General features: G+C 46.3%; 1 protein-coding gene across 1 annotated transcript in view; it reads left to right on the forward strand.

The window, feature by feature from the left end:
* Itga9 (integrin subunit alpha 9) overlaps positions 1 to 23,448 on the forward strand; it is a 307,948-nt gene that overhangs the window by 144,071 nt on the left and 140,429 nt on the right. Inside the window, exon 16 of the mRNA XM_026406057.2 lies at positions 8,432 to 8,581. Coding sequence (XP_026261842.1) covers positions 8,432 to 8,581 — 150 coding nt within the window. The remainder of the gene's footprint in view (positions 1 to 8,431; positions 8,582 to 23,448) is intronic.

Below are 23,448 nucleotides of genomic sequence, written 5' to 3' on the forward strand. Positions count from 1 at the left end.
TGGTGTTGGTGAGGGACGCTGTCGGAGTGAGGGCCACAGAATAAAGCAGGGGAAAGCTGAGTAGACCTGTGGCTTCAGGAAGAGTCCAGCCTCAGTCTCTTCCATGGGGAAACTCTGGAATACAGCTCATCCTACCCAGTGATGTGGGTGATGGGCTGTTATCCCACTGTATCCCCCAGCTAGAAGAGTCAAGCATGAGTTCATTTTCTATGTTACTTCAAGAAATGACGAACTTTGCAACTGGAAACAACACATGCTTATTATCTCAGAGCTTCTATGGATCAGGAGTCTGGGTGTGGCTAGTCCCTTGCTCAGGGTCTCCCAAGGCTGAAATCCAGGTGTTGGACTGGGGTCTTGGCTGAAGTCGGGGGTTGTCTTCCAGGCTCCTTTGGTTATTGGTGGAATTCAGTTCCTTACAGTTGTGGAGCACATGGTGACTGGCTTCTTTAAGGTCATCAGGAGATTGTCTACCGCTTCCAGTCACCAAGGGGCCACCCACATAGGCTCACCAGAATACTTCCCATATGATTAACTCAATTCAGCTGATTCAGGACTTTAGTTACATCTACAAACTCTCTTCACCTTTGCCAAGTGATGTAGCAAAATCACAGCAATAACATCCACCAACATCCAATTCTTCCTACATTCAAGGGGAGGGGATTATACAAGGACATGGGTCATTGGGGGTCATCTTCGAATTCTCCCTGTCACAGGGCATCTCTTTGAAGGCTTACTCTAGAGATGGTACCTACCTTCCCAGGGCAGCTCTGAGAAGGCTGTAGAGTAGACATGAGATGTGGATGGCCGAAGTTCATAGCACCTAGGAATAGGTACACCAGCTGGTCAAGGGCCTTTGTCCAGGGCACTGATAGTGGCTGCTGTACTATGGGAATCTCCTGACGTCTGTGACTTTCAAAATAGAGGTCTGACCCAGCTGTACCACCTTGGTATTTATTCTAAGGAATTAAAGTCATCTCACTACAGTGACACATGTATTCCCATGTTTATAGCAGCACAAATCACAATAGCCAAATTATGAAACCAGCCAAGGTGTCCATCAGTGGATGAATGGATAAAGAAAATGTGGCATATGTACACAATGGAGTTTTATTCAACGATAAAGGAAAATGAAATTGTCATTTACAGGAGAGTGGATGGAACTTGAGTGCATTATGTTAAATGAAATAAGCCCAACCCAGAAGGTCAAGGGTCACATGGATCATATGTGGAAGCTACAGAAGAAAAAGGAAAATAAAGGTGGGGGGGCTCTCATGAAAATCAAAGGGAGATCAGTAGAATAGAGGAAAGAGACCACAGCGGGAGAGAATAGAAGAGAAAGGGAAAAATACTGGGGAATGATATTGGCCCAATCATATTGTTATATTGTGTGCATGTACAAATACGTAACAGATCCCCCCATTACATACAACTATAATGCACCAATCAAATATGGGGGAAATGGACTTAGTTTATTATCTGTGTAAATCACACAACACTGAGTCCAGTATGCAGTAGGCATGCAGTAAACTATTCTCAGGCCTACTGCCCTCCTCCACCCGCTGCAATAGATGTCTGAGCAGATGTGGAATGAGCTGCCTTCCGAATCTGATCAAGCCACTTTGATCTTAGAGTGTGGTGGTGGTAGAGATGGGCATGAGGACCAGTCATTACGTGATACATGGCACACTCAATGCTGGGTGTGCAGGCCGCAGTCTGAACAGGAGGAATTGGTCTCCTGCAGACCAGCATCTCCTGGGAGCTGTCTGGGCCTGACTGGTTAATTTTCGAGACCATTTGCAGCCATCTTTTGGCCACGCTTCCTGAGAAGAGGCTGGGGTTCACAGGGCAGAGGGAGCATCCCTCTCCTTTTTGATTCACAGACCTCCCTGGCTGCAGCTTCCTCCTCAGATCCCTGCTGCCTTCTTGGTGTCCTTTAGAGTCTAGGAGCACAGAATGAAGAGGGGGGTCTCTCTTCCCCCCTACCTCCAACCGTTCATATTTTATCTATATATTGTGAGTGTGTTTTGTTGCCACAGTTTTGGGTAACTTGAGGTTGCTGCCTAGAAGCAGAACCTGAGAGATGGATTGAAGTTCACACAGGAGTGTGTGTGAGTTGGAGGGGGAGGTCTCAGAAGAAGAACCAGGGAAGCCAGAGGGGACAGGAGAAGGAGCTGAGTAAGAACTAGCTTTTGGCTGGAGATGAGCCTCCTACTAACCCCAGAAAGCTCTGGAAAACAGATGGTACCTCAGAGTTGTCTCAGTTGAGGTGTGGGGTCCTTTCTGTGCCCCTATGCAGCCAGTCAGGCTTGGGGGTGGCCCTGTGGGAAGGAGTGAAGAATATCAACCCTAGATGAGATGGCTCTCACTTGACCAAGGACAGTCTCCTGCACAGGAGGTGTGGCCTGCTGATGGCTACGAGCATGCATCTGGAGGGCATGCAGCTGGACTGCACACACCCTGTAAAGAGCCTGTCCTTGCTCTCTTCCACCTCTATCATTCCTTCAGGTTGCCTCTGGGGTTCTTTCCTTAAGGGTAACAAAAAATTCATGGTTATCTTCATTGCCATAGAATGAAAGGCCAGTTCCTTCCCCTGAGGCCCTGAGACCGGAGCCCTGCTTTCCCTCTGCGTCTCCCAACCTCGCTGCCCTCCACCTTGTGGTCTTGCCCTGCTGTCTCTCCTCAGGTAGAGATGGTGGTGATCAGGAGGATGCAGCCCCTAGTTTCCCCAGAGTGCTAGGAGCTCTCCAAGGTGCTTGATGGGTAGCTTAGCGTGTCTGATCTTCAAAGCAATTGGGCAAGGTTGATTCTGACGACCCACTTTACATCTCAGAAAACAGGTTTGGAGAGGAAGCGAGGTGACCAAGATCCCACGGTTTGGGTCCCCTTCAGACCAAACATCATCTGATTTCAAAGTCCTCGATTTCCCTATTATCATGCTTCCCCCATCCCCCTGTCAGCCTGCTGAACTTTCAGTTCTTGCAGGGCCATCTACTCTCCAAGACCTCGACACTCCCGCATCCATTCCCCTCTGGGTCAGACGCGATTCCTCCCTCATCGGGTCCGCACAGTTCTTGCTTGGGTCCCTTCTCATCTGCGTTTCTGTTCTTCACTCTCACCTCTCCCTGCTTGCATCCTCTCTGCTTCCCTGTGCCTTGTGTGGTGCCAGGAAAAAGGCACACAGCAGCCAAGTGTTGGCAGAAGGCCACCCATGGATGTTCCCCATGGATGTTCCTCATGGATGGTCACTGCAGTATCTGCCCCTCACGCTGCTCAGCCACTCCACACACCTGTCATTCCCAGCCCTACCTTGAGCTCTGTGTCCCGGACACTGCTGCTGCATTCCACCCTTTCAGATAGGAGCATGCTCCATATTGTCCAGGAGATGGGAGCTCAAGGCAGAGCTGAGATCCTGTTCCCACAGCCACAGTCTGCCCCACCCCCCAAAAAACAAAACAACAACAAAAAAAAACCACAGAAGCAAATCATTTTCCAAATATCCAGTTAGATGTTGATTTATCTTCAAAGAGTCTAAAGCATCAGTGGGGTTTTTGAATTTCATAGTCCAATAGAATAATTTATGTAAATATGTTAATCAGAGAGCTTTCTTACCCTTACTGAGCACTAATGCTTGCCAAAGGGTCATACGCGTCAGACTGATGATATCCATTAATGTGATATGGTATTGCATATAAATTAATGTGGCCATAATTAAAATCTCTCAACTCATTGAGAAACTTTCAGAAACCAGATATACTGATTTGCTTACCACTTATTTCCTGCTGTCCTGGTGGGATTTCTAGAGTTGGTTGAATTCAACTGGATTTGGAGCTCTGGCTGTCTAGCCAATGTTTATAACTAAACTCGTCTGAAGACAAAGCTTTGTCGCCTTTGCCCATCATAAATCCTTGTTGGAAAACTACTGTAGTCCGCGGTGCCTTTCATAAAGTTTTGTGTAAGATTATTTCTAGAATTTTCTCCCTGGGTTTTCATTTGTCGGTTCATTTTGTAATTCATTGTAAAACCACAGTTGGTCTCAACTTATTTTCTTATGAGATGAAAAAATAGGTCCTGCTACACGCACAGCTCATCATAAGAATACCTTTAGCAATATGGCAGTTTTGACAAATTTTCTTATGAAGTCATTTTTAAAATTACAGCAAAGATAATAATAGCCACCGCTTACTTCTCACCTAAGTTATGATCGTCACTGTGCTAGGTATATTATGTAATCATGTAAGTTTCTCAGGTTCATTTTCTATTCTTCTCCACTTAGACCTGAATATTTCCTATTGGCTTACCCTTTTAGGTCATGGTCCTCTCTTCTGCTTTCCAGTCTCCAGTTAAACTCTCTTGCCTTCTTAGAATTTGGGCCTCTGCCTTTGGCTTGGTATCTTGGTCTTGTGGCCCTGTGGGCTGCTTGTTCTCATAGGCTGTTGTGGAATTACCCAGTGCCTTGTGGAGAAATGTGGCATCAACCTTGGCCTCACCTCAGTATGCTTGTTTTTCTCCATGACCTGTCCTCTGGAATCCAGAGCTCTAAATGTCATCGCCACAGATTCCCAAGACTACCTGAAGCTGAGCTCAGAAGCCCAGACCCTGGACCTCTTGGCCATTCCTTCGTGTTCAGCTTCATCCCACACTGCTTGCTCCCAAATCTGGAGACTCACCCACCAGTGGTGAAAACACCAGTTGATGTTGGGGCCACCTCTCTGTTCTGTCCTTTTCTTTGGGACCCTGAACTCTGAAGTCCTGGCTGTCTTGATGGTTCCTTGATACTTTTAAGTAGGGGTGCACATTTGCATGTTCAGCATTTCCAGTGGCCACTGGGAGGATCCATCTTTAGTAAGTCATTGTATTTCTGGAAATGCGAAATTCTCAGTTTGCTTTTAAAAGAATCTTGGAGTGTATGAGAATTTTAAAATAGCCCCTGACATAAAAGTGCCACCGTGTAGCACAGGAGAGTGTAGTTACACAAAGACGGTTGGAAGGTCACTGGCGGTACAGTCTTGTGGGGCCACTGTTGAACATGGGGTCTGTGGAGAGACCTGATCATACTGATGAAGGAAAGGGCGTCTAGTGTGTGAAGATTTCTCATTTCCAGGCGTCTGCAAGGTCATCCTAGACAGAAGTGGGGTTGGATACAGAGCAATAGGACACAGGCTGGAGGGGACAAAAGGATCACATGTTTTGGGGGAAAAAAAAAATTGTGTGGCCTCTTTAAAAAAAACACTTAGAGGATTTTCCCCAATGCAGTTAACTGGCTTAATGCTAACTGCTTATTTGCTGACCTTCTGTGTTATTTGCAAATTTAAAGTGAGGCCAGCTCTTCCTGTTTTCATTTCACCGTCATTGCTGGTGAGCTGAGGAAGAGAAAAGCCCTTTATTTCTCAGTGGGGAAAAGCAGCTGTGGAGCAGGTTGCTAAGTCCCACGGCCAGGCAGCGGTGCCACAGGCTGCAGGTCCAGCTTGCCTAGAGTCATAGAGCCAGGGGTGCAACCCAGTCACCTGGGTGTTTCTCCCAAGCAGCTGCACCTGCCTGCCTTTGGCCAGGTAGCCAGTTCCCCTTTTCTCTATCCCATTGATTCAGACCCTCATTATCTTTTCCCGTTGGTAGACTCCTCCCTTGCCTCCTCCTGTACCCTACCACCACCAGGTCACTTCCATGCTGCAGCTAGAAGGATCTTTCTAGAACATAGCCGCTGGCACCATGTTAACCCCCTCCCCCATCCTCCAGAACTTGACAATGACGTTCACACAGCTTTCCGGGCTGCCTTGGATCTGGTTTGGGGCCTGAGCCTCCTCTCCACTCTGGTCGGCCAGCCTGACCTTCCCACCTCTGGGAGTCATATGTAGTCCGCCAGACACCTAGTGCCCTCTGTCCACTGCTGTGCCAGCTGGGCCTCCTGCCCGCTCTCTGGCTGCCCTCCTGTCTTCCAACTTAGCCCAGGGGAACCTCCTCTGGGAAACCTGCCAGCACAGTGTGAACCAGGTGTCCTTGCTTTGTGTCCCCAAAGCCCCCTCTGCCCTGCTGCCTGTGCTCTGCACTGTCACTGCGGGCCTGTGTCCCCTGTGACCAATAATTCCCAGAAGGTCTTTCATGTCTGGCTCCCCATGGCCCAGCACACTGCCTGGCATAAAGTAAGCACCCAATAAATCCCAAATGGAGCGTATGTTAAGTTCCCTATAAAACCTTAGCCACTGCCAGTTCTGCTTCCCTTCTGGGTGTTCTCCATGGGGGCTCCTGCAGTGTTCAAATCTACTCCTGTAGATTTTTAACAGGAAGAGGTAGATTCTGACCTTCCCATTGGTCGGAACAGGTTCACCTTCAGAAGTTTCAGTTCGTAGTAAAAGTGACGTTAAGTAGTAAAATTTCGGTAACGGTGGTCTGTGCCAGAGCCCTAGGCCTCTCCCCATCCTGCGGAGTTCTTCCACTTAATCGCTGAGCAGAGGGAATCTGTGCTTCTAGAAAATGACCAGGAAACCACTAAATGGGGCCGCTACTTCTCCTCCACAGCTCTAAGAAAACAAGCCCAGTCCAGGAAGGAGAGGCTGTGCCCCTGGGGGTGTCGGCCCGGTTCTAAGTGCTTCACCCTCCTCTGTCCCCACCCACAGCTCTGTGGGGTTTGACTTCCTGTCTGCTCCATGGAATAGGAAGCTGTTTTTCCAATTTCTTAATTAAGACAGGTTCATCCTGTCATTTCCAGAGAGCAGCGTCCACGCCCCTAGATGTCAAAATACTCACCCCAAATAAGATAGGCCCTGGGTAAAGGTTCCCTCCCCATCAGCCACGGCTTGAAGGACTGCATGTTTGAAAACTGCCCGTTTTCTAGTTATTTGTCATTCATTCACCTTCAGCCTAGAGTGTGTGACACATTCCCTTGCTTCTTGGCTCAATATGCTCTTAAGCAAATAAGTCATTTTTTAGAGTTATTCTGGAACTGAAAGTGGTTGGAATGCTTTTTTAAAAATAGTATTTAATGGACAAGGAAGGTCTTTTTACTTGCGGTTCTAGCACTTAACTCGCTTTGGGATGGAGGGAATTTATTTGAACTGAGACGGTATCTCAGTTACTGTCTCTGTAAAATGGAGACAGTAATCTACCAACTCGGGGGCTGTGAGGTTTCAGTCAAATGTCTATGAAAGGGCTTAGCCCAGTCCCTGAAATCAGCTGGGAACGGGGAAATATGAAGTGATCGCGGTCCCCCACTGCCATCTTTCCATCCTCCCTGAGAACAACAGTGTAGTACCACTGTGCTACATCCCCAGCCCAGAGCTCGCGGACTTTGACATGAATAACTTAAATGCTAAAACTTGAGACAGGCTTAAGGAAAGAAAATTTACTTATAAACATATTAGGATTGCATTCGTTCATTCTTCTCCATATCACCTAACATCTTCAAGGTGTGGTAAGCAGAGCCAGCAGGCAGGAAGGTACTGGAGAGTGAGTGTGTGGCTCACTCCTGGAAAGGATGAGAATCTAAAATCTGCTCCTAGAATCTGGAGTTCCTGAGAATATTCTGGAAACGGTTAATCCAAAGCTGCCTCCATCACCCTCCTAGAGAGGTCCCCTATGCTATTTGTGCAAGTGCTTTGGTGAGCACAGATATGATTATATCTGTTAGTCACTCAGCAATCCACTTCTGAAGTTATCTGTGCCCCTCTGACCCGTCCCCCACAGCTAGGGAGTCATGGGCCCAGGCACATCTGCCTCCCCAACTCATGCTGTCCTGGATTCTGTCCTCCCTTCTCCCCTCCTGGGCTGCTATGAGAGATTTCTAATCTACCCTCCCACATCCCTGAGCATGTTCTTCTCAACACTGAGCCCAAGGAAGTCTGAGGAAACACAGGGTTCCATGGCCCAGTAAACTCAGGGGCCATACCCCCTTCTCAGAGGCAAGTGCAGTTAAAAATGAGTGAGGCAGAGTCGAATCCTCTTTAACTTCATTTAACTTGGTGGAAGAGGAAAGAACACAAGGCCAGAAGTCAGACTTTTATCCCTGATAACTGACTTGGGGTGGAGGTACACTGGTGTCCGAGTCCCCTGCCCTAACAACAAATCCATAATCTCAATGCAAAAGAGCCTCGATTATCCAAGTGCCATGAATGTAGAGGGTTAGCTGTAGAGTGCCAATGCTTTCCCACCTAGGAATTTCTGGAAGATGAGTAAAGTAATGTGCTTCACATGCCCAAGAGGAGATGATTTAGCACCATGAAAGGTGGATCAAAAAGCCCCCCCCCCCTCCATTTGCAGAGTGAGGCAAGATGATAACTGCAGAGGCTGGGCTAACCTCATCTGAAAAACCAAAGTTATCAGACTTGACCTCACAAGGGTGGCTGTGAGGATCCCGTGAGTGAAAGCCTTTGTGAACAGGAATCTCCGTGGCTGTCGGTGGGGACCTGTGGTTAACCTGCCTGTTTGTTTGTCTTTGCAGCGGAGGGTGCAGGACGTCATCAGCCCCATCGTGTTCGAAGCCACCTATAGCCTCGGAGCACATGTGACTGGCGAGGAGGAGAGGGAGCTGCCGGCTTTGACTCCAGTTCTGCGCTGGAAGAAGGGACAAAAGATTGCCCAAAAGAATCAGGTCAGACCCTGAAAGCCCACAGAAATGACCCAGAAAAATGGCCAGGGCACACCCCCCCACTGGGCTTCCCTTTCGAATCTGCAAAATGATACATCAGCTGTTTCGAGACTGTTGGCAGAGTTTAGATGGGTATACAGTAGGTACTCTATGAATGCTTTATTGGTGGGAGAGGGAGTACAGTAAAGAAGCAAGGATTGCCATCTTACTGTAATGGTGGCAGAGTTAAACATGCCTGACCCACGTGCCCCTGAAGCCAGAGACCCCTACAAATGCGGGTGGGGACCTGACCTGTTCCATGCTCATCAGATTCTGGGATGGGTTGCTCTGTGGAGGAGCTTTGAAATGACATTGGAGTTAGGGCACCTGAGCTAGAGGTGAGCCTGGGAACTGACTCAGTCTGCCCTGAGCCATCAGTGAGATGCTCCGCACTGAGATCAGTGCAGGAAATATGCAAGGAATGTGTGATCTCAAATTTACTCTCAATCTTTCATTAAAACACAAACTCGCCATGGTCCGAGACCCTGGGCAGGGTCAGAAAAACTGTTTTTTAAGGGGGGGGGGTGGTAATCCAATCCTCTGGGCAGGGCAGGGGCAGAGCCTTTCAGAACCACCTGCCTTTGCAATTCTTTAGATTGCCCTGGACAGAGGGGGAAACTGCAGAACAGTGACCCCGGCCTTGCAAATTTAAGTGGGAAATGGAAGCTCAGGGGAGTGTGGGTTTGGAAATGTCCATCCACGTGTTGGAGTGAGTGTGGGGTTTGCCAAGGCATCCTCACTTCTCCCAGAGTCTCTCCCATGTCGTCTTGGGCCAGTTGTCCTAGATTCAGAGCTTGAGATGTGCACTTGGAATCCCCATGAGACTGTGCCCTTGGGGGAGGTCTGTAAAGATCAAGGGGCTGAACAAGGACATCATCTCCAAGTCTAGCTGGGAGACCCAGGAGCATAAATGACACCTGAGAATCATCCTCCTCGGAGGCGATGATGCTGGCACCTTTTGTACTCGGTATGAGTCAGTGTTGGCTGGCCCTGGGGGTGGGGTGGAGGAGAGTGCAGCCCTCTTTGCACTCCCAGCTGAGGACAGTTCTCTGTGGAAGGATGTGCAGGTGACCATTGGTGCCTCCACTCATGTCCGCTGGGGAAGGGCCTGCAGTGGTCAGTGCCTGCTGCACACACATGCACCCTGGGCACTACTACCTTTTGAAACTGGTCTTAAACATCAGGATCGGGTCCCTGTTCCCTGGTGTTGAAGATTCAACACTCAAGAAACATTGAGGCAAGAGCAAAAAGTTTTATTTAAAGGATAGAACAGAGAGAGTGACTCGTCTGGAGAGGAGGGGTCCAGAGCTGGTGCCCAAAGGACTGGGGGTGTCTTGCCCCTTGCATAGATGGGAGGCTTCGTTTCTTCTCATGTCCCCTCCTCCCATCTTGCCTACATGGTAACCAAAAGTGCAGGAAGAGAGCCATCCAGGGGGTGATGGGGCTTGTGTTGGAAAATGTGATCCTTTCCCTCCCCCAGAGGCTGTTAGGTAAGTGGGGATTGCTATCTACCTACCTCCTTTTTTTTTTTGATAATCAGCTACTTGTCCTTTGCGGGGTGGGGAGGGGGAAAATGGGACCCAATCCTGATTTTCAAGACTGGTTTCACTTTCACGATGTTGTGTTTGACTTAAAGCATAAGCTTCTCTCGAAGCACAAGTGCCATGAGAGGGTGGCCTGCAGGTCCTTCCGATGCTTAGAACTGATGCTTGGAACAGGCTCCTGTAGAATAAGGGGAGAAATGAAAGTACATAGGGTACCTGAGTGATGGGGGCAGAGGGGAGGGCTGGCCTTAACGTGCAGCATGAAGAAAGCAGGGAGAAGAGGAGAGAGAGAAGACCCCTGGGAATTACAGCTTCATGTTCTCCTCTGACGGTGAAATGGGGGGAAGAGGCCAGGCTGGAGACCTAGTAAATCAGAATATTATGATAACTCCAGGAAAGTGTTTCCTAGTGCTAGGATCACTCTACTTTCAAAAGCAAAATCTTGCTGGCCTGATAAACATTCCTATAGGTGTTATAGAAATGGTTTAAGCAGGGGGTACAGGACTCATTTTAAAACTTTGTTATCTCTGAACTGACCCAACGAGGTAGCTGCCTGCGCAGTTCAGTGTCTCTCAAGCCTGAGGCACAGTTTCTACAATGAACCCAACTCTCACTCCTATGCATTCATCAGGGTACAAAAGTGGACCTTCTCTAGTGAAGAGCATCTTAGAACCTTTACTGACATTTTGGATCAAAGCCAGAAATCCAAGGACAGATTAGTATTGAAATACTGTTCTTGGGCTGGAGTTGTAGCTCAGTGGTACTGCACTGTCCTAGCACATGTGAGGCTCTGGGTTTGATTCTCGGAACCATGTAAAAATAAATAAATGCATCATGTCCATCTATAACTAAAAATATATTTTAAAAAAATATTGTTCTTGGTCATTTCGGGTTCAAGATGGCTGACCAAGCACAAATGTCTCTCTGCCTCCTGAGACTCCACTGCAAGAATTATAGAGAAGTCAGTTGGAACAGGGAGAACTGTGGGGAAGAGGAATCGGCTCAGGATGATTTTCTGGAGTGAGTGGAAGGTGGAAGAGTGTCATTTAGTGGGTGAATTTGAACCATGCACGGAGGGGTGGGGTTCCTCCATGTGGAACTGGAAAAGCTGCAGCCTCAGCCGGGCCAGCAGCTGCAGAGGGGACAGGAGAGAGAACAGGACTGAAAATGGGGTCAGGGGAGGAGTGTTACCTGGGGATGGGTATGTGGAGGAGTGATCCACTTCTGTGCCCACTTCTGCATGCTGCAGACTCGCAGACTAGCAAGCAGCATGCAGGTCATTCGCTCACCATCTGGCTGAAGAGTTGAACACACTGAGACGGTGAGCATGAGCTGGTTCCAGGAGGAAAGCCTCACCCCTGGCATCTGAAGTCTCCAATGAGTTAGCTTTCCCTCTGCCCACCCACCCAAGCACACCCCTGGGCTTCCCAATCCGCTCTTTACCTTATTCTTGAATATGAATGGACAACCAAAGAAAACAGATTGGAAGAAAGGTGATGCATGAAAAGAAAGATCAGTATAAATCTAAAGAGCATGATTGACTTAGAAAAAACAAATTATTCAGGGAATAAAAGAAACCATAAAAATTTAAAAGAAATCCTAAATTCTATTCAGTGAACACAAAGATTTAAGAACATGTTTTATTCATTGGTAAATGGGTGGGATCCTATTTCTTTTTCTGTTTTGATGGATGGCTAGTATGAACCCAGGGCCTTGTTCATGCTAGCCAGGGGCTCCTCCACTGAACTACATCCCCAACCCTCTATTTCTTTTTTCTTTCTTTTTAAAAAAAAATTTTTTTTTTTTGATACCAGGGTTTGAACCCAGAGGCACTTAACTACTGAGCTACATCCCCAGCCCTTTTTGTTTTTTATAGTGAGAGAGGGACTTGCTAAGTAGCTTAGGGCCTCCCTAAGGCTGGCTTTGAATTTGTGATCCTCCTGCCTTAGCCTCCCAAGTTGCTGGGACTATAGGCCTGTGCCAGCATGCACAGCCTCTATTTCCTTTTCAAAAGAAGAATCCGAGAACAAGGAAATCACTCCAGAGCCAAATATTCAGTGAAAGGATTAGAAGACAATGGTAAGAAATCTCAGAACAACCAAAAGGATAAATCTCTAAAACTCTATGTCCAAGTGATGAGAAAACCAGAAAAAGTGAAAGATAGAAACAAAAGAAAGAAATTATAAGAGATAAAATTTCCTAGGCTTAAAGAGAAATAATTTTTTTTAAAAAAGGGAAATTTAAGGGCCCATTGATTTATAAGTAAGGTAACAAAATTATATACACATATAAGGAAAAATAAAAACTCCTAGAAGAATAGAGAGATGATCAATATGTCATGGTTCAAGTATAAAGCAAGTTAAAATGTGGGATTTTTTGTTTTAAATGAATTTTTAATTTTAATTATAAAGTATAATGCATTTTGAGACATCATACATAAGTGGAATATAATTTCTCATTCTTCTGGTTGTACAAGATGTAGTTATACAGGTTGTGTAATCACGTGTGTACACAGGGTAATAGTGTCCGATTCATTCTTACCCCCATGTCCCCTCCCCTCACTCCCCTCTATCTAATCCAAAGTACCTCTGTTCTTCCCTCGCTTACCCCCCTTATTGTGAATTAACATCCACACATCAGAGAGAACATTAGCCTTTGGTTCTTGAGGATTGGCTTATTTCACTTAGCATGATTCGCCAGTTCCATCAAAATGTGGGATTTTGAATGAGTAGAAGAGTATAAGGAAGATACTTCTCAGCAGAACCTTCTCCCATAAGCACTAATCGGATCTTCCTGGACTGTACCTGTGTCTCCGCAGAGAAGGGTGTATCACCATGACAGCTGTCCTGTCTCTGCTGTGAAGACATAATCGGGTAGCCATCATAACATTTGCACTGTGGGTTATCAGTCTTCACAGTCGAGCTGAAATCAGAGCTGTGGTGATAGCATGAAATGCAAATGTCATCAAATTCAAGTGTATAGAGATAAAGGAAGACGGACAGACGTCCTCTTCATACCTTAATCTTAAAAATGGTTGAGTCAAGAGATACGGTAAAACTTGATGAAATGAGAAATAGCTGTCTCTTCCTGCAGAGGTCACCAGGAGAGCATCACTTCTTAAAGTGTGGTCCCTGAACCAGCAGCTGCAGCCTCTCAGGGGATCTTGTGTGTTGAGAAAGAAACATTTGGGGCCAACCCAGTCCCCACCCCGAAAAAAAATACCCAGAAACCCCTGGGGTGGGTCCCACAGTCTGTGGGAGCAGGCTGACCTGAGGTTCTGACTCAGCCAACGTGGCCATCAAGAAGCTGAAGGGAGGGATCTGCCTGTCACATCAGGAGGGAGGGAGGGAGCCCTTGTGTCCCTGAGACCAGTTCTTGTCTTTCGTGGTGGGAATTCGGTGAGAGAGCATCTTCCTCTGGTAAACCCAGGAGCTGTCCTGTGGGCGTGTTTTCTAGAGACGTGGAAACAATCACCAAAAGAAACGCAGACGTGCGATAGTAGTTTCCCCTGGGAGAAGGGCACAGTTATGGGAGGTGTGTGGCCGGGGGCTGTTTTTTTTTAACCATATAATTCCTCTTGAAATTAAAAGATAAAAAATATTGTTGCTGGATTGGGAATATTGTCCAGGAGCCCGAGAAGTGTTCTGAGAGAGCAATTCTTGCTTGTTCTGCTTTTCCCTAATTATAAAAAAAAAAAGAGAGGGGGAGGGGATAGTTTAATGATATTCTTCCATGATTCCTCCATGTGTCTTGCAGATGTTGGCCCAGTTGAAGGGGCAGAGCAGTTGAGAGCTAGGCCCACTCCAGGAAGCAGAGCTGATTTTTAATGAGAAGTCAAGAGCCAGCTGCACCCCAAATAGTACTTGAATCCCTCCTCTTTGTTCCATTTCTGTTTCTACTCCCCTCCCCCAGACTAGGCCATCATTGTTGGTCAAATAGGGACCAGGTCACTTCCCAGCTTAACCCCCTCCAATGGCTTTTCCTCAAGATCCACAAGACTGCTCAGTGGGGCCCCTACCTCTCCAGAATTGCCTAGTGCCATCCGTTACAGTACTCCAAACTTACCAAGCCCTTTCCTGCCTCAGGACCTTTGTACATGCCAATAGTGTTTCTCTAAAGCTCCTCATCCTGCTTTTTAAAAAAAAATTCCTTCTTTCTTTTTATTTATATATGATAGTGGAATGCATTGCAATTCTTATTACACATATATAGCACAATTTTTCATTTTTCTAATGACCAATTTTTCATGTTTTAGGTTTTCAACCTAAATCTGACCTCCTCGCAGAGCCCTCTCTCATCTATCCTGTATTCCTTGACCTCGCAGCCTATTTCAATCCTTCCTGATACCAATTGCAGTTTATTCTCTCATCCGCTTGCTTTTATGTGTCCTTCTCTAGAACGGAAGGCCAGTGAAAGCAGAGGTCTACTTTACCTTATTGGCCATTATCCCTAATATCTTGCTTGGCTTATAATAGTGCTTAGTAAATATATCTCAGCTGATAAAGCCCTTCTGAAAGAACATCAGGTTAGGCCATTCTGCAAAGTGTGGACATCAGAGTTTCTCCACTGACAGATTCAACAAAGCTCTATTGTTTGTTTGTTTTTTTTTTAAAAAAAAAAGAAAAAAAAGAAAAGAAAAAGTACTCCATGATCCCTCTGGGAATTTACCATGGACCAGAGACAGTGATGAGGTCTTCTGTTGACTTAAACCACAGTACATGTGTGCACAAGAGTCTGCTTGTCAAAAACAAGATGAAACCGGTATGACTGGTGACATTGGTGGGAAATCCCCACTTTTGTTATCTCTAAATGAAAAACATTTTACCCTGATGTTAATTTTTAACCATGTTGAAGGAATAAGCTTTGGGTCTCCATTGTGCTAGAAATTTGTGCTAGAAATTAGTGTTAGTTCCTCCCACCTCAGGACCCTCAGGGCCTGAGTGTGCAGGCATATAGTCCCATGCCTGTGAAAACCCACTTTTTGCACAGCCTGGACATTAGGTAATACTTTCCCAATTGAGGTGCCCGGCTGGCTTAAAATGCCATTATGTACAACTCCAAGGCTTATTTTCCTTAGCAGATATAAATGTCTCTGCAGAAGAACTGGAAAACTGAGGGGTTGAGAGGGAAGACGAGAGAAGAGTAACTCCAGACATCAGAACCAAAGAGGATCCCAAGACCACTCAGCCTGGCGGACTCCAGATTGCACAGTTGGGAGCCAGGGAGAGTTTGGATGCACCAAGAAAGGAAGGAGGAGAGGAAGGGATATTAGGTTCCTATCCGGCATCCTGGTTTCCACTAGATCACCCTACTTTTATAAGCATCTGCTTCTGGGCTAATACTTTCTAGAAGGGCACTATGGTGCAAGAGGTGTGAAAACCATCTAGTTTGAAGTGTGAGAAAAACACAAGTAGACCAACGATCTTGGGGAACTAGAGACATCTGGCTGTGTGTCTATGCCGTAGGCCTCTTCTCCAAGGTTAACCCCAAGGGCAAAGGAGAGAGGGGGCTTCTACTGTCAAAGGCTGGGCTGTGTCCTGAAGTGACCTGTTAAATTTGCAAAAAAAATTTTTTGTGTGTGTTATATTGTATCTTTGCAATTTATGGAGAAAATGTTTCCTGCTCTTCTGGGAGTCTTTTTAGAAGAAAATAGTGGGTTTTCCCAAACTCTTCAAGCCTTGCTGGTTTTCTTCTGTATTGTCTGGTCTTACTGAAAACTTTGAGAGCATGTAGAGTGGATGTGTGAATGATCCAGGGAACACATCCAGTAACCGGTCTCTGCCTGGGCCAGAAACATTAGCACCTCTTTTCTCATCTTCTGGGATGTTTTAGGAGTCAAATGTGAGGCCCTTGTTCTTGGCAGTCTACTGGGCCCATATTAAGAAGGTGTCCTTCCAGGTCAGTGGGAGAGGTCTGCCTGGGTCCTCTCCAGTTTGGGAGCCATCTTTCTCACTCCTAGTTGCCTGCTCAATTCTGGCTTAGCAGTTTCTTGAAGTAGAACTAGTGCACGTAGTTTTGCCTTCTCTCTAATGGCACCAGACCCTTTATTTGAACTTGTTCTTTTTTTAAAAAAATTTTTTTTCAGTTGTCAATGGATCTTTATTTTTATTTGTTTGTTTATATGTGGTGCTGAGGATCGAACCCAGTGCCTCACACATGCCAGGCAAGTGCTCTTAACACTGAGCCACAACCCCCGCCCCATGTTCACTCTTTTTTTTCCCTTTTGTGAATTATTAATAGCAACTTTAAAAAAACATAGAACACAAAAGGATAAAAATCATGGAGGAAAAATTTTCATCTCCTGAGGCAGAAATTCCTTAGAAGAAAGTTTATGGTTGATATTAAAAGTTGGTATTGTAGAGAGGGACGTGAAATATGGTCCATAAAAGGCCATCCAATCCCAGGCAGATCTCAGAAGGGCTCTGTGCTGGGAGTTGAGAGTGGATTAGACTTCTTTCTTGGTCCATTTTCTGTTCCTATGACAAGATACCTGAGACTGGGTAAATTATAAAAAAAAAAAAAAAGTATTTGACTTACAGCTCTGGAGGTGGGAAATCCAGGATCATCTGCTCTGCACCTGCTGCCTTCTTGCATATCATAGCATGCTGGAGGCATCATATGGGAAGATAAAGCAAAGTGTGGGTCTTTTAAAAAGCCACTAATGCCATCAGGAGGTCCCCATTCTCATGACTTCATCTAATACTAATTGCCTCCCAAAGGTACCTACTGCAGACACCATTAACATATGACTTAGGGGATGAAGTTTTGATGTTAATCAACTTTGTTACCAAAACAAGTACCCAAGATAAATCAACTTAAACAGAGAAAAAGGTTTATTTTGGCTCACAATTTGGGAGTGTTGGTCCATAACCAGTTAACCCTGTTACTTGGAATCCGTGGTGGCACAGGACATCCTGGGGGAGAGTTCAGGAAGGGAAGACTCATTCACTCCATGACTGGGAGCGAGAAGAAAGAAGGGACTGAGGTCCCAATATCCCCTTCAAGGGCGCACCCCCACTGACCTAACCTCCTCCTGCTAAGCCCCTACCTCCCGGCCTCCCAATAGTGTACGGGCTGGGGACCAAGCCTTCAATGGCTGGGCCTTTGAGGGACATTGGTCCAAACCACAGTAGTTGGTAGCATCTAGCCTGAGCAGTCAGCTCCCCTGCAGTCATCACGGAGGCTGACCTGGGTCATTTAAAGATGTCATGGTGGGCAATGTTGGGAGCCGGAGAATAAGCCAGAAGATGCCAAGACGGGGGAACTCCTCACCTCCAGCGTCCACACGGGCCTGACGCCAAATCGGTGCCGTGTTTAGAGGGAGACCCGCAGAGTGCTTTCTGCTCCCAGGATCACAAACCCTAAGAGGACCATCTGTGCAGACCTTGGGATAGAAGGCTTTTCACAGCTTTGGTTTTACAAAGTTGTTGGCGTTTCCTTGACTCTCGAGGACATGGTATTCTGCATGGCTGGTTTCACATACCAGGCCAGGGGCCTTTTCCTTCCTTCCTTGAGCTGGGAGCAGGCTGAAGTGGAGCTGAAATTCCTGGGACCCCCCCCCCCCCTGCGTTCTTACCATGTGCCACGTGAAGGGTGGTGCTGGGTTCTGGAGAAAGGAACAGAATCCGGAGGGAGGAACCGCTTACACTCGGGTCATGGCAGTTGTACAAAAAGGTTTTTGAGCTCTGGGCTGGGTCAGGAGGGTTGCAGGACTAGGGGAGCACCAGCTCAGAGGTGTCACTCCGGACATCCAGGCAGAATGCCACACTCCAGGGCAGAGGCCTTCTGTGAAGTCGCATTACTCAGCAGGAAGTGTCTTTGCTCATTTTTCAGCTTAAAATAGCCTTCCCAGGGAGTCCCCTGGGGTGGGATTTGAACAGCACTTATCCCCCACCTAGTCTAATTCTCCTTTTCTCCAGGCTTCGCTTGGGGCTTGGTTGCCATGGCAACCCTATAAACAAGCATCCAATCCAGGTCGGTAATTATGTGTGTGTGTGTTTTGTTTTTTTTTTTTTTAAATATAACCAAATCCAAAAAACCGAGTTGTCCTCTGAAGGTGACAGCTGGAAGTGAGAATCCTCCTTCCTGTGAGGTCAGAAGGGAGGACTTTCTAGTAAGGATTTGAGTAGAAGAAATGCATCCCCCAAGGCCTGAGCACCTGGATGACTTCCTGTCTGAAGTCGCCCTCAGCCAGGAGCAGATTCTGAGCTGCCAGACCCTACATCAAATGTCCCCAAGGCTGCCCTGGCCTTGGTGGCATTGTGAGAAAAGCAGGCCCACGGCAGCCTTGGGCTCTGGCTCAGAGGGAAATGGACTTAGGTTTGGATTCCAAAGGGAGCAGAGGAACCAGGATTCAGTGAACTCTGGACCCCCAGGCCACGTTCAGGCTACCTAATTTTCTAAACAAAGTTTTGTTGGAGTATGTTCTTGACCATCCTATATGTATTATCCATGTTTTTTTGTTGTTTGTTTGTTGTTGTTGTTGTTGTTTTTTGTTTTTCCTATTCAGAAGAATTGTAGCCTCTGGTTTGACTTTGTGTCTGTGTGGCTGGGGATTGAGCCCAGGGACACTCTACCCGTCACCTATAGCCCCAGCCCTTTTTAAAATTTTTGTCTTTGAGGCAGGGTCTTAACTTGTCCAGCCTGGCCTGAAACTTGTGATCCTCCTGTCTCAGTCTCCTAAGTGGCTGAGGTTATAGGTGTGCACCACCGCACCCCGCTTTACCATCTGACTCTCTGGGGCCAAAGCTTGCCAACCCTGTTCTAAACCAAGTAGAAAAAGGATTTGGTGAGAAACTAGAGGACTTTCCAAAAGAAAACTGTATTCTCTTGGGACACCCAAGGTGAAGAGCAGGCGAGGAAGGATCCCCCATGTAAATCCAGTCTGTGAGGCTGAGGAGGCTGCGGGGTGGCCATTCCTTGGCTCTTGGAGGCCCGAGGCAGGAAGCAGCTGCTCTCCCTAGAGGTTTCAGCCTCCTGCCCCCAGGGAGGGTTGGGACATGATGGAGTCTGAGACCTTTTGGCAAGTCCTGGAAAAGATGCTTCCAGGGATGCCAACAGATGGCTTTTGCCAACCTGCAGGTGGAGGCTGGAGGGGACAGCAGGGAGAGACGGCTTCCAAGTGGGATTGGGATTTGTCTGATAGAGGCGGCCAAGCCTGTGTTGGCCTAGAAGACCAGGGGGGATGTGGTGAAAGCAGATGGAGGTTTTTGGAGGTCCAGCTTGCAGCTGTTGGGATTGTTCATCAGAGGAAAATCAGGAGGGTGGCCCCTAGGCTTCATGGAGAAGCTGGACTCTTGGTACTTTGCACAAAAGAAAAGCCGTTTCTACTTGTTCCTGGAAAACTTGCTGTCGTGTAGCATTTTGAGAGTGCTCATGCCTGCACTCCTGCCTCAGAGACAGATTTCTCAGCTCCTTAGGAACCGCTTGGCCTTTTGCCTAGAGACTAATTCAGACCCAGGCACAGGATTTGAGTTTCAGCCTTGGCGCCTCCAGTGCATGGCACAGGTCTCTTGATTCCTGGGTGTCTTGAATTCTACCCTCAAAACAACTGCATTCCCAGCCTTGCCTGAGCCAGGGCTTAGTTTGTACAGCTTGCTTTTGTCTGTAGTGTTGCCCTAGTTAAGGAAAGCTTACAGGCGGGTGGAGCGTTCATTCTAGAACACTCCATGAATGGATTGTTAAATCTATGGCTGCATAACAAACCACTCAGGAATTTCTTTTCTCGTGCCTGTGCATATTTAAGGTGCACAGAGTCATGTTTTGATAAACACATCCGCAGTGAAATGATGACAACGGTGCAGCAGAAACATATCTGTTTCCTCACTAGTTACTCCCCTCCACCCCAACCCCTACTTGTGGGAAGAGCACTTGGAATCTACTCTTTTGGCAAATTTCCAGTATACAATACAATGTTATTAACTAGATTGGTCATGCTGTACCTTAATCCTTAGACTTATCCAATGTAACTATGTACCTTTGACCAAGATCACCCCATTCCCTCCCCTCATCCCTTACCCTTGGTAACCAACAAGATTCTGTTCTTTGTTTCTGGTTCTTTAGCTTTTTTAGAGTCTACACCTAAGTGAGAACATGCAGTACTTTTCTTTCTGTGTCTGGCTTATTTCACTTTGCATAATATCCTGACGGTCCCTTTATGTTGTCCAAAATGTTAGGATCTCCTTTTTTTTGATATTCATTTTTTAGTTATAGGTGGACACAATGTCTTTATTTTACTTTATGTGGTGCTGAGGATTGAACCCAGTGCTTCACACATGCTAGGCAAGCGCTCTACCTCTGAGCTACAACCCCAGCTCAGGATCTCCTTTTTAAGACTGAATAATATTCCATGACAGACATGCATGATGGTTAGACTTATGCTTTTTCTTCTTTATGATGGCATGAAAGTGTGCCCACATAATCATTCTGTTTTTATTTTCTCCACTTTTGGTATAGTAATCAGTAAGTTACTTAAGATGTTCAACACTTCATTATATAATAGGCTTCATGTGAGATGATTTTGTCCAACTGGAGGCTAACGTAAGTGTTCTGGGCATGTTTAAGGTAGGTGAGGCTGAGCTATGATATTTGGCAGGTTAGGTGTATGAAATGCATTTTTTACTTAAGATAGTTTCAACTTAAGAGTGGATTTCAGGTTTTGGCCCCCTTAGGAGAGGAGGAGCATTTGTACTTATGAAAACTTCTTCATCCATTTACCTGTTGACAGATGGGTTGCTTCCTATGTTAGCAAGTGTGAATGGTGCTCTAATAAACCTGGGAGTGCAGGTCTCCCTAAAAGGTGCTGATTTCATTTCCTTTAGACTTGCCGGATCCTATGGCAGTTCTATTTTCAATGTTTTGAGGAACTTTCATATCGGTTTTCATCTCGGCTGAACCCATTCATGTTCTGTCCGTCACACATAAGGGCTCCCTTTTCTCCACACCCTCACCTGACTCTGGCGATCTCTTCTCTGACAATAGCCATCCTAGGGCCAGGTGGTTTTGATTTGCATTTCCACAGTGTGGCTTTTCCAGCAGAAACCTTGCAGAACAGAAAGGCGTGGAATTGAGGTACTCAAAAGTTGGAGGAAAGAAAATGCCAACCCAGATTTCTTTATCTAGAAAACCTTCCCTTCAGCAGTGAGGGGGGTGTACAGACTTCTTTTGCCCCTCGGCCTGCTTCACCAGAAATGCTTAAAGGGGTTCAAATTGAAATGAAAGGTCTCTAAGCAGCAATAAGAGAAATGAGGAGATGGGAAACTTGTTGGCAAAGGCAAATACAGACAGAAACATAACATTATACCACTGTAGAAGGGTGAGACCATCACCTGAAATTCTATGGTAGCAGTTAAAAGATAAAAGGAACTATAAATGGTGCTAGTTGTGGTAAATTGAGGCATCAACAGCATATGATGTCTGGCAAGAGTAAAGGGAAACTCAGAGTTCCTTTGTATAGGTGAAGCTCTCAGCTTCTAATAGACTGTCAGAGGAGACCTTATTACAAGAAGACACTTTATGTAAGCCCATTGGTAATTACAAATACACATAGAAGTAACCCAAAAGTTAAAAAAAAAAATTTCAGTCTATCAATACCAAAAAAAAAAAAAAAAGAAAAAAGAAAAAGTGACACAGAAGAAAACAGCAAGAGGAAAAGGTGCCACAAGAACTATAAGGCATACAGGAAAAAAACTACCAAAATGACAGGAATTCCTTTCTTCTTTTTTTTTTTTTTTTTTTTTTTGGTATTAGAGATTGAACTTAAGCATGCTTTACCACTGAGCCATATCTCCAGTCCTTTTTATTTTGAGACAGTCTCATTGTGTTGCTAAGGCTGGCCTCAAACTTGTAATCCTCTTGCCTCAGCCTCTTGAGTTACCGGGATTATAGGCATGCACCACCATGCCCAGCTTAGAAAACCCTTCCATATTCATACTTACTTTAAACTCCTCAATAAAAGGCTACATGGTGACTGAATAGATTAAACACACACACACACACACACACACACACACACACACACACACGTCCAATGTGTGCTATCTACAAGAGGCTCACTCACTTTAGATTCAGGGATGTACACAGGAATGGGAGAAGAGTCCAGGCAATGATAAACCAGAGAAAGCAGGGGCAGCGTCTACTCACATCAAAGTGGACTTGCAGTTAAAAGCTTCTCCAGATACAAAGAAGGGATTAAAGGGTCATCAAGGAGATACAATGGTTATCAATATGTATGCACCCCACATCAGAATACTTGCATACCTAAAGCAAATATTGACAGATCTGAAAGGAGAACTTGACAGCGGTACAGGAATAAATTTCAGTGCCTCACTTTCAACAACGAATAGAGCATCTAAACAGAAAATCAATAAAAGGCAGAGCAGATTTGAACAATGTTTGTAAATCAGACACATATGGACACATATAAAACTTTGCTCCGACAGAATACAGGTTTTTCCAAGTGCACAAGGAACAGTTTCAGGGTGGAACACGTGTTGAGTCACAGAACAAATCTTAACAAATTTCCTAAGCACAAGGGAATGAGCAAGAAATTGGTTAACAGCAAAAAAAAAAAAAAAAAAAAGGAAAATTGTGAATTGGTAATTTGGTAGGACTTGGTTAGAACACCTCATCTTTGCTCCACCAGGTACCTGTCAGGACCCCTGGGGGTCCCACTTCCTTGATGGCTCACTTGGCCTTCAAGCCGAGGGGATTGCCTATTCTCTCCATATGAGCCTTTCCCGGGCCAGCTGGGCTTTCCTCTGTGCAGAGTGGCCGAGCTCCAAGAAAAAAAGCCCCAAGCGAAAGGGGTGAAAGCTCGATGGCTTTTTATGGCTGAGCCTTGGAAGTCACATAACGTTACTGCCACCGTCACCACAGATCCTCCCCATGGCAGGGGAGGAAGCATTAGATTCTGCCTCTCCGTGATGGGGTTGTCAAAGTCACACTGGGAAGTGTCGTTTTTGGACGTGGAAAGCACAGTCACCTGTAGAGACATAGTCGCATCTGCTCTTCATCTCCATTGTCCTTTCTCGTCACTATCACCCACCCAGGAGGCCCCAGTGGTGTTCACTTATATGTAATGAGGAAATTGCAAGGCAAAGTCCAGGGCACAGCTGGCACGAGAGCCAGAATGACAGATCAGGAGGCCAGGGCCTGGAACTCGCAGCCTGTATGTCACAGGAGGGCTTTAGGTGACATCTTCCTCTTCAGTTCTCACCTGCTTCCTCCCCCACCCATCATGCCCCTCCATCCCACCTCCAAAGCCCAGGGGTCAGATGGTGACCAACC

Source organism: Urocitellus parryii, chromosome 3, assembly GCF_045843805.1.
Source record: "Urocitellus parryii isolate mUroPar1 chromosome 3, mUroPar1.hap1, whole genome shotgun sequence".
In the NCBI taxonomy this organism is placed as follows: Eukaryota; Metazoa; Chordata; class Mammalia; order Rodentia; family Sciuridae; genus Urocitellus; species Urocitellus parryii.